General features: G+C 33.5%; 1 protein-coding gene across 1 annotated transcript; it reads right to left on the bottom strand.

Moving 5' to 3' along the window:
* Positions 1-9,476: 9,476 nt before the first annotated feature.
* On the bottom strand, positions 9,477-11,915 carry LOC110101486 (laccase-3). Its single transcript, XM_020829403.2, has 5 exons — positions 11,805-11,915; positions 11,461-11,612; positions 11,126-11,370; positions 10,771-10,899; positions 9,477-10,679 (listed from the first exon to the last, which is right to left on the bottom strand). The coding sequence occupies exons 1-5, from the start codon at positions 11,913-11,915 to the stop codon at positions 9,610-9,612; spliced, it is 1,707 nt and encodes a 568-aa protein (XP_020685062.1). The 3' UTR covers positions 9,477-9,609.
* Between the last annotated feature and the right edge of the window lie 290 nt (positions 11,916-12,205).

The raw sequence follows: 12,205 nt of genomic DNA on the forward strand, positions 1-12,205 counted from the left end.
TCTCTGACTTTTAGATGCACTTCTTTATTGTTGCATTTTCTATCCTTTACTTATGATGTGTTTGTGTTTATGATGTAACATGATGTGATGACATTTTTTATGTATCTATTATAGTACTTTCTTTAGTGTTATGATATTTTAGGTTTTGATGTTTAAATATCATCTTTTTGATATCAATGTGTTGATTGTATCCATTATTTTAATTGATATCAATAAAAGCTATCATGTTTTGTGAATTTGTTGTTGTTCTTATTTTTTTAATGAGAGTATGTTTATACAAAAAAATCACTTTTAATTGATCTAAAAATAAATTATAAATTAACGTATATTACAAAATTAATTTTATTATGAAATTTAATTTTTCAAAAAATTTAAATTAACTTATAACTCAATTAAGTTAAGCATATCAATTTCATATTCTTTTTAGACAAACATACTTTGAATATTTTTATTACAATTTTGATGCCTTGTGATTATTTATTTCTGTTCAATATAATTATTTATGTTATTAGAGAAGTTTGATTTTAGATTATTAATTTTGGAAAGACCAAATATAAAAAAGGGGTGTCTCAAAAAGAAATATACAATGTGTACATAAATAAATTGATGAGAAATGGTTCGTAAATGAAAAGAGGTGCAAAATTAGCCTAAATAAAAAAAGATGCATAAAATGTGCCATAAATATTTAAAGATACGCAATATCGCCAATTGAATATTTATATTCTTTCCTCTATCCTTTAATCTTTAATTCAAATCAATCTAATTTTCAATTATATTTTAAATTAAAAATTAAAATTAATTAATCTTCATTTTGCCAATTTTGTAATAATCATCTTTATCTAATTGTCTAGAATGCGTCATGATCTTGATTAACTTTTCTTATATAAGTTGTTCTTGAATTTAAAATTTTTAAATCTTTCTTTTTCGTATTATGTAATTAACATTATTATTACAACTATATTACAATCACTTTCAAGATCAGTTATTTTGGTTTCTCATTTGACATCTTTAATTTCAATTTTCTTCTTCATTTTTTATTGTTGTCAAAATGGAGAGTAATTATATTATTTGTATTTGTGTTTTTTATTATGTTTTTTAATGTGCTTTGTGTTCTAGCTTATTTGTATTTTTGTATTTTATTATGTGTTATTTTTAATGATTAGATGAAGGTATTTAAAGAATATTAATAAAAGTATTTTTGAGAGTAAGATTTTAGATCTTAAGATTCTGTCTCTGCATGAGGATGTCAATATTATGTGGGAAAAAGTGACTTGTGATATTAAGAATATTGCAAAAGATGTGCTTGGAATTTCAAAGGAAAAAGCTCCTAATAGTAAAAATAGTTTGTGGTGGAATCCAAATGTGCAAGAAAAGATAAATAATAAGAAGATTTGTTATAAAAATTAGTTTAGATATAAAAATTCTGATAATTGGAAAAGCTATAAAGAGGCTCGTAAAGAATCTAAAAAAGCTATTTACAATGTGAAGTGCTTAGCTTTTAATTATTTATATAATATATTAGATACTAAAGAGGGAGAAAGATATATGTATAAGTTATTTAAATAAAGAGATAGAAGTAGTAAGGATTTAGTTCAAGTGGAGTGTATTAAGGATGAAGATAAAAAAGTTAGAAGATGATATACAACAAAGGTGGAGGAGGTATTTTGCTAAACATTTTAATGAAGAATGTGAAAATACGATTAACTTTAGTGACTTTATCACCCTAATAAAAATAAAGAATTTTGTTTTTATTGGCGTATAAGTAAAACTAAAGTTAAAGAGGCTTTAAAGAAAATGAAGTATGGAAAAGCTGTTGGACCTGATGATATTCCAATAGAGATGTGAAAATGCTTAAGAGATGAAAGAATTTCTTGGCTTATTAAACTTTTTAATACTATTTTGAAGACTAAAAATATGTCATATCAGTGGAGAATGAATCTATTAATTCCTATTTTTAAGAATAAAGGTGATGCACATGAGTGTGCAAATTATAGAGGAATTAAGTTAATGTGTCATACTTTAAAACTATGGGAGCGAGTTATGGAACGTAGGTTGCAACGTGATACTAATGTTTCTCAAAATCAAATTGGATTCATGCCGGGTAGGTATACTATGGAAGCCATACATTTATTGAGAGGTTTGATGGAGAAATATAGAGAGAATAAGGAGGATCTACATATGAATTTTATTGATTTAGAGAAAGCATATGATAAAGTTCCAAAAGAAGTGTTATGGAGAGTTCTTGAAAAGAAAGGAGTTAATAATTCTTATATTCAAACCATTAAAGATATATATATGGAGGAGCTAGTACTTGTGTTTAAACACAATATGATTTGACTAAGTATTTTCCTTTTTGAGTTGGATTACATCAAGGATCAACCTTAAGTCCATATCTTTTTGCTTTAGTCATGGATGTTATCACTAGACATTTGCAAGAGGATGTACCTTGGTGTATGCTTTTTGCTAATGATATTCTTCTTGTTGATAAGACTAGAGATGGAGTTGAAGGTAAACACAAATTATGGAGGTCAACTTTAGAGTCTAAAGGTTTTCGCTTGAGTAGATCTAAAACTAAATATATGGAGTACGGATAATTTTATTAGCAATAGACCTAGTGATGGGATTATGACTTTGGGCGATCAAGTCATTAATAAGAGTATTTGTTTTAGATATCTTGGATCTATTGTTAAGAGTGATGGTGAAATTGATGGGGATATTATCAATAGAATTCAAGTTGGATGGTTGACGTGGAGGAATGTATCAGGCTTATTATGCCATAAAAAAGTCCCCCTCAAACTTAAGGAAAAATTCTATAATATGGTGATGAGACTAGCAATTCTTTATGGTGCCGAATGTTGGCTATTAAAAGAGAAGCATAATACTAAGTTAAGTGTTGCAGAGATGAAGATGCTTAGATATAGGATACGAAATGAGCATATACGTGAAAAGGTTGGAGTAGCTCCAGTGGAAGGTAAGATTAGAGAGAGGGGCCTTAGATTTCTTTGGTCACATTAAACGGAGGCCTTACAATGACCCGATTAAGAAAGTTGAGGAATTAGATTTGACTTATATTAAGAAAGGTAGAGGTAGACCTAAAAAGACTTTGTTAAAAATTATTAGAAATGATCTTTCATTATTAGATTTAAATGGAATTTGACTTTTAACGGGACATAGTGGGGAAAAAGGATTCATGTAGCCGACCACACGTAGTGAGACAAAGGGTTGATGTTGTTGTTGTTGTTATTGTGTGTTGTTTTTATTTAGAAAATTTTGTGTTTTTGTATTTTATTATGTGTGTTATTTTTTTCTTGAAAAATTAAAAATAAAATTGTACTTTTCATAGAGTCTCTATATATTCAAATATTCATTCTTTTAGGGGGAGCTAAGAAGAAATTTAAGATATAAATATTAACTCAAACAATAATTATTTTGCCATCATCAAAAAGTGAAAGATTATTGAGATTATTGCAACTTAGTTTTTCGATTGTTGAGATTATTACAACATGTGTATATTAGATGATACCAAATATTATTATTTTAATTATAGTTTCTCCTAACATATTTTAGATATATTACTTTTGTTATTTGTGTGTACTAATATTTCACAAAAATCATACTTTATATTGTTGAAGACTTCAAATTAGATTAGATTAGATTTTATTATAAATGGAGTCTGTATTTTTTATTTTATTGAGTATGAGAGAGTGTGATTGTAATTAAGTAAATATGCACACACCCATTGGGGGAGTGATTAAAATATATATTTTTTTAAACTAATTGTACTGTACAAATTCATTTTGTACGGGATAATTTATTAAGTTATTCACTCCTGGGAGCAGTTAAAAGTATGAGAGAAGAAATTTTTTCTAAGTATTGATCGTACTATACGAAGGGTTCTTTGTATAGACGACATCCAGAGTACGAAAAGAACTGATCCCTTTTCGTCCTGACGAATTTAATTCTTTTCCTGAAATGATTGTACTATACAATATATTGTTAGTACAGCCGACGTCCAAAATATGAATAGGACGGGTCTCTTTTCATCCGTACGAATCCCAAAGTTTTATGAACTAATCACATTGTACGATCTCCTATTCGTACAGACGATGCCCAAAGTACAGATTGGACATGTCCCTTTTTGTCCCGATGAATGCTAAATTTTTTTGAATGATTCGTACTGTATGATGATCGGTTCATACAAACGATGCCTAGAGTATGAAAATTTGAGGTGCCTTTTCGTCCCAACGAACTTGAAATTTTTTTTCTTAATCGTTCGTATTGAATAATCATCGTGTATGAAAATATTTCATATAGGTTCATATGCAATAGTTTTTGAATTGTTTGTACATATAAAATACGATCGTATTGTACGATCGTATACGCTCAAAATAGAAAATTTAAGTTTTCTCTATAATTTTTTTTGTCTTTCATATAAAGCTCCTTAGAAACTGACAAGAAAAGGGTTGTTCTTCATGATTTCATTGATAGCAAGTGAAAGAGTGTATTTGGGAGAGTGTTTGAGAGAGAGTTCTTACAAGTGGAGTATGAAGGGATCACTAGGTTACTTTAAGGTAAGAATTTCTTTTAGTTTTTGTTTTCCACTCTTCCTTTAATATTTCTAGTTGCTCGAGAGAAGTTCTTTGAAGAATATCTCGTACTCTGCCGACACTTGGAGGGTGTGAACAGACGACGGTACTCTTCCGACACATGGAAGGTGTGAACAGATGACGATAAACTGCCGAAACTTAAAGGGTGTGAATAGATGATGATACTTTGCTGACACTTGGAGTCTGTGAACAGACGACAGTACTCTACCGACACTTAGAGAGTGTAAAAGGATGAAGGTACTCTACCGACACTTGGAGGATATGAAAGGATGACGGTACTTTACCGCACCGGGGATAGGTGGAAGAGAGGAAAATTGTGAGGGCTTCTTCGCCTTGTTGTGGGGGCAAAATGAGAGTCACTTTTGGTAATAGTGTAATACCTAAAGAGGGAGTCTTCAGGGAGTGGACGTAGGTCTTGTTGGACCGAACGACTATAAATTCTAGTGTTCATTTTTATAACCGCATTTTTATTTTTCTTCACTAGTTTTTATGGTTGAAAATTTAGTTTTGCAAAAAATTACAAAAATCAATTTTCTATTAAAAAAATCAAGAAGTTTTTTAAATTATCAATTCACCCCCATCTTGATTAGTCTTAGGACAATTGGATAGGTTTAACAATGTATACGGACTTTTTATCTATATATATATATATATATATATATACTCTTCAATAGGAATACACTCATATATAGATAATGCTAATACTTACTGTTCAGTAAAAACCTATTGTTACTATTCTTTAGATACTATCCTATGCCTACGATCATTAGTATTTAAGGGAGTAACTGGTTTTTTTTTTTTTTAATTATATCCATTTATTAGAATGTGAAATTTAATATTCCACATCAAGATTGAATCTATTAGGAAAATGTTCATGGTGAAGGCTTATAATTACATTACATCACAATTAAGGACTATTAGTCTCTAATATCGATCTATTTGCATTAATCTATACTGCATAATAGTTTGGTACATACGTTTCATTCTATGAGATATGTTGGCAAAATAAAATAAAATTTTCCTTTGGGCTTCATCTATTAAAAAATAAATAATAAACAAAATCAAAGTCATTCCCTGAAAAAAAAAATATGCGGCTCTGACAAAGGCTCCCATTCTTATCTTCAATAAAGAAACACGAGGCTAACCTTATTGAATTATATAAATATATCTGAAGTAAAATCTACAACAAAACATGACCATCTCTGAAACAAATCGATTTCATTCATTTGAATCCCTATTCACTATTATATTGACTGCCTATTTGCTAATTTCCCTAATAATCATGCATATTGTTGTTGGTTGCTCGGGTGAACAAAACTAACCAATTTTACAAATTCATTTGAACGTTTGTCCATCTGTTTGTTCACTGTTTTATCCAAACATAAATAAACGGTTACTTGAACAAAGGATAAATTACCAAATTATGCTTTCTAAGCCGGTGAATAAAATTTTAGACTTTCTTAGTGATTGTTCAGTTGGATGAAAGAGATGTGGATCATTGTAAAATAAATACAAGTGATTCTCTTTTATTTGGCTATGCACAATAATGCTCAATGACGGTGGTGGACGGCGAGCAACGATGGGTGGTAGCTGATAGAGATGGTGGCGTCTACAAGCGACGCCGACGACTGCTAGAGTCCGACAGTGATTGTATCAGGTGGCGGTGATGGAAACGGTGATAAAACCAATATATTTGAAATTTCTGTACTTAATCTATTTTACAGTATTTTCACATCAAATCAAACGGGGCTTTAAGCACAAATCACTGCTCCAAACAGAACATGCAGTACACATTATCTATAGGTACCAAACAATTATCACACACAATTGTAAGTGACATAAGATTAATCCATTCTCATTTGGTAATCTCTATTTGCTAAATGAAACTTTGTGATTTATTATAAAGTTAAAAAGAAGCTGATTGATTGCTATGTAGCTACTCTCTATCATAGCGTACTATTGCTAAGTTATCAAAAGTAGATGATCAATATATGCTTTCTTTCCCATCAATGTTGGAAGCACCCAACACACACATGCCACAAACTCTTATCCATGGAAAGCCAATTTATTCAAATCAACCCAAAGTCATATGACCCCACCTACGCTTTTCACGTAAAAAATATAAAAAAAATAATAGGGGTGTTAAAATAGATTAATGGATCGAGTTCGGTTCGATTGAAAATTAGTCGACTGAATCTAATCTATCTACATCCAATTCATTTAATAAAAAGTTCAAATATCAACTCGAACTGTTAAATTTTTTTTTGTTTAAGAAAATGTTATTTTTATAGCTTATTAATTATAAAGGTTAAAATATTTGATAAAAAATAAGAAGAATTTACCTACAAGAAAAAAAATTAATGAAAAAATATTACACGGGTCATTTTTGGGTAAAAAAATGGGTCTGTAGGGCAACTCGAACCCAACCAGTTTAATAAACGGGTCTGGAAAGCCAATCCTAACACGACCTATTTATTAAATTGATCAACCCATATTAAAAAATTTTAAGATCAAATTAGGGTAGGATCATTTACTGCCACCCTGACTAAAAAAAGATACATGTCGGTTTGAAAAGACTTGAGAGTTAAGACATAACAGTACAAAAATTTGCTATTCCACCAACTCATACTGAATTATTTGACATGAGCTATAGTGAAAGGCAAATTAGATTTGTTTGCTGTTCGCATGGATAGCCACATGAGTTTCTACTCTCAACCAACCAATAATTTCAGTCCAGGGCTTTACAAAAGAAGAAGATGCTTATATGCTTTATATGCTTGGAAACAAAGCTATGAAAGAGAAAGCTTGTCATTATCTTACATAAATTAATCCTGAAAGGAGAAGCTTGTGATTTCACATCTATTATGTTCTATTTTTAAATTGAATCCTTGTGGTTCACGTGAACCTTTTTGTCTAATTGCACATAAAAAGAAGTGAATTGGTACTTTTGAAAATATTCTTTTTGTTAATTAAAAACTTTCACAACAAATACATTAATAGACGGTAAATAATATGACACTAAAAATACTGTTCAAGATAAGTTAATATAATAATTAAGTTAATAAACTGTGTACGACGTGTGTAAACTAGGGGTGTAAATGTGTCGAGTTGATTCGAGTAATGACATTATAGAGCTTGGCTCGTGAGCCAGAAACCCGGCTCGAACTCGAGCTCGAGCTCAAAAGACGAGTTAAAACTCGAGCTTGTCCCATTGTAAATCAGCTTGAGCTGACTCGTGAGCCTCGCCGGTCCAGGCTACCTTCTGCGTCGTCCGCCTTCTGGGACCGAGCGAGTCGTCCGCCCCCTCGTCTTCCAATTTCCACAGTTTGCACATGTAACCGCGCTCCGCCCCGAGCTCGTGTGGTTCATCTCGTGAGGATCGTCTGCCTCGAGCCACGTGCAGTCACAAATTCAAGCTGAATTTGGTTCAAATTTAGGCTTAGGCTGGATTAAAAAAGATATTTATTATTAATTTTCAATATTATTCCCATTTAATAAATAAAATAAAAATTATTTAAAATATTAATAGTGATTCGAGCCGACCTACGAGCTGTCGAGTTTAGCCTCATGAATCTTGAACTTGAGCTCGTTTAATAAACGAGATGGAGCTCGACTCATGAGCTTGATAAGCTCAACTCGCAAGCCCATAAATGAGTCGAGCGCGATAAGCTGCTGAATCGGCTCACTTACACCCCTAATGTAAACTAATATAAAATTATGTAGATGACAACACAATAGATGTCGACTAATGCTGTAATCTTAAAGGATTAAAATTATGTTGGAGTGAGTTGTGTACATTGAAGCTCAACAAAATAATCTTATGAGATTCAATTCGGTCAAGATCTTCATCATCATCTACCCAGCACTCAGACTAGAGTACTCCTTATTTCAGTCTTGTTAGTTCAAGTCTCTCTTTAATGGCAAAAAAAAAATCATTGCATAATCTTTGTTAACGGTCAAGAGCAAAATTGTTTTGGTACCAGAAAGCAACCGAGAAGTCCATCCCATGGACTTCGCAAAATTGCTTTCTATTGTAGGATTTTTAAAGTAAAAAAATTTAATTTTTTTGAGGTGAATCACATAATTTAAAATTATATTTCTCTCTTCGTTTGAGATAACTTTCTTAATACTTTTTAAGATTATTATAGAAAGCAGCTCTCCAGTATAAAATTTATCGAAAATAGCAAAACAACAATGATCAAATATAAATTATAATTGCATTTTCAAAAACAAAACAATAAGAAATTTTTCTCATATGAGCCCTTTAGCACTCATAATCCCAAGAAACTCCATTACAAATATAAAATGACACATTTGCCTCACAAAATACTTGGATTGAATAAACACTTCTATATATACATGTTAATTCAAATAGGACATTCATTTCAAAATAGAAAAACTAATTAATATTTTAATATTATTATCTAAATTTATTGTCTTAAATTCCGTTGATTCTTTCACAAGGACCTTCATAATACTTAAATAAATAAATGAATTATGATTTGAAACTAGTAAATGTAGCTAATTGATGCCGATGAAGAAACTTATCAATTAGAAGACAACTCAGCATTCAATTATTGATAGGAAATAAACAATATATAAATAATTAATGCCGAATAAAACCATAGAAAAGGACCTCTTTATCTCAATAAATTATTTTATGTGGATGTGTCTATACTTCAATTATAATTGACCACTTCATTTGTACATAGCATGTGTATTATAGACACAATGTATATATGATCATACACATGTTATATATCTAAACAATATGGCCTATTTTAATTATAGTCCGGATGCAAATAAGTGAGAACTCCAAGCAGAATAATTTCTCTTTTATCTCAGTTGCAGCTCAGATGAACTCACCAATAATCCATTGTTTTAATTAAGCAGGAACAAATTCTGATAATAAATCAACTTACAGTAAATCCATATACCACGTACAAGTACAATGAAGCAGCCAAGATCCAAACAGAGCAGCAGAGATCACTTCTTTCAAACCCTAGCATTTTGGAAGGTCAAGCGGAGGAGGTATGGTTGATTGCAATTTGCCGACTCCATTCTCCACCAGAAACGCCATGGCCAAGCCCCATGTCAAATGAGAGTCGATATGGCAATGAACAAACCAAACGCCTGGATTATCAGCCACGAACCTTATAGCCGCCCACCCCTTCACTGGCACGCCAATTGTATTCCTACGCACCGGGTCTACAAAATTGAACTTCGCCGTATCCTTCTTCGCATCGAAATTTCCTTTCCCTGTTGCCAATACGTAGAAGTCGTAGCCATGGATGTGCATTGGGTGTTCTTCTGAGGCGTAAATATTGGTTCCCTGCATGACTAGTTGAACAACTGAGCCGTATTTCAGAGGGTAGAGCTTCGTGGCTCTAATTGGTTGGTAGAGACTCTGGCTTATATTGTTGCCTGTGTAGTCGAATTTGACGGGAGGGGAAGCCGGAAAGTCAGTTGTGAAGACGCCGGGAATGCCTAATTGAGCGGCTTGGAGCAGAGACTGACGAGTTGGGGTAACAAAAGAGTAATTGTTCATGCTAGCGGTGAACCGAGTGTTGTTGGGACCGCTACAGGTTTTCCTCGACGGGCAGTTAAATAGGCCCAGTCCGACTGTGAAGAAGAGATTCTCGTTTACGGGTTCGGGGATTTTGATGGGACCCGGGCTTTTAAGACCCGCAGTGAAAGCGGCGACAGTTGCAGTGTCATTGTAGGCTGGCAAGACGGGAAGCTTTGGCTTTGCTATGGTGATTTGGTTGTTGTAGGTGATGATGGCGGTGGTGGTTGTGTTGTCGAAGGGGGTGTTGGGCGGGCCGCTTTGGTAGGCGTGGGCGGCTATGTAGTAGCGGCCGGCGGGCTGGTTGGTTTGGATTAGGAGGTCGGTGGTCTGGCCGGGCCCGATAATAATGACTGAGGTTTTGAAGGGTTTAGTGTAGGAGGCGTCGACGGCCACCACGGTCATTTGGTGGTCGGCTATTGAGACGAAGAGCTCGGTGAGCATGGCGGCGTTGATGAAGCGGAGGAGGATGGTCTCGCCGGGGCCCACCGGGAATACTGTCGTTTCTGCATTAATTTCATGTTCGTATATTATAAAACGACAGCCAACAAAATTGAACTTGTCATATAGTTCAATGATACTAAAATATTAGAGTACCTGGGCTGGAGCATTTTAAGAGATCTCCTGGTTGGGCGTTGATGGTTAAGGCATCAGAGCTGTTCGGAGAAGTTCCGGTCTTCAGGGCTTGCCGGATCACGTCAATGGGATTCGAATTCCACCACTCGCCTGTCGGTGCATTCCAATTTTTTAATCATTGATTATGCCTTTTTCAAATGAAAAGATGATTTGGAGATTTTTTTTTTTTTTTAATTTTTATACTAAAAAATTATTTTAAGAAGCAGTAAGAAAATCGTCCCAAACAAAATTTAAATTTAATGTAAATTTTTTTTTTTCCCTTTGTATATCAGCTAGCTATAACTGAAGTTGATTGCAATGAAAGAAATGACCATACCAAGAATGACTGGGAATTCTCTTTTTGGTGTGGCAAAAGGATAGGTAGAATGCTCTTTGGGATGAATTATTAAAGCTCCATAGACTGTAGCCCTAAGCCAGGTGTTGTGAGCATGCCACCATAAGGTCCCCTCTTGACTCTGTATAGTGAACCTGTATGTGTAAGTCCCTCCAGGCTGAATTGGGCATTGTGTCACATAGGAAGGCCCATCTGCCCAACCGTTTCTCAGCTGTCTAACTCCATGCCTGATCACAAATACTTATGTTGGCATCAAATTTGCATATTTTTTATGATAAGAAAACAATCCAAAAACATACATAAATAGTTCAACATACCAATGAAGAGTAATATTATACTTGGCCTGGTTTACAACTTTGACCACCAGACTATCTCCATTCCTGACCAGGAGGGTCGGTCCGGGGAACTGCCCATTGACTGTAATAATGGAGCGTGTATGGCACAACCTCTTCACTGGCGTGACTTGTATCTATTAGTACAAAAAATAACTCCCTTGATTGATTAGGAACTACAAATACGGCTTCGTTTGAAACGGCTTTCTTTCAGTTTCTTAAAACAGCTTTCTTAAAACAATTTCAAAAAACAGAAAGTAAGATGTCCCAAATGAAGACATAGATACAGGAGGAATACCGAATACATATATATATTCAGGGCGGCATACCACGAAGTCATGGTAGTGAACTTCTGCATTGGCTTTAAGAACGAGTAGAGAGAACCAGAGAAACAAGCAGAAGGAAAAACAAGGCTTGGTAGCAGTGCTGTTGCTTTCCATAGATAAGGGTTGCTTTAAGAAGATGATGTGAAGCTCAATGAGATGGTAATGGATGCCATGGCAGGGATCGCGTACTCTTATATATGTATGAGGTGGGGTAAGCTAGGTAATGGGTTCGTTATAGGTATTATTTAATGAAATAATGATCAAAGCCTACAAAGCCGATGCTAATATTGCTCTCGAAGTTGTTGCAACGGCCAATTACCATGCAATAACTGAACGTAGCATATGAAATGAATCCTTGATAATTACCTGTCTTGCAAGCTAATACATGCCACGTATATTTGAGT

This window comes from Dendrobium catenatum, unplaced genomic scaffold (assembly GCF_001605985.2).
Source record: "Dendrobium catenatum unplaced genomic scaffold, ASM160598v2 fragScaff_scaffold_1338, whole genome shotgun sequence".
Classification (NCBI taxonomy): Eukaryota; Viridiplantae; Streptophyta; class Magnoliopsida; order Asparagales; family Orchidaceae; genus Dendrobium; species Dendrobium catenatum.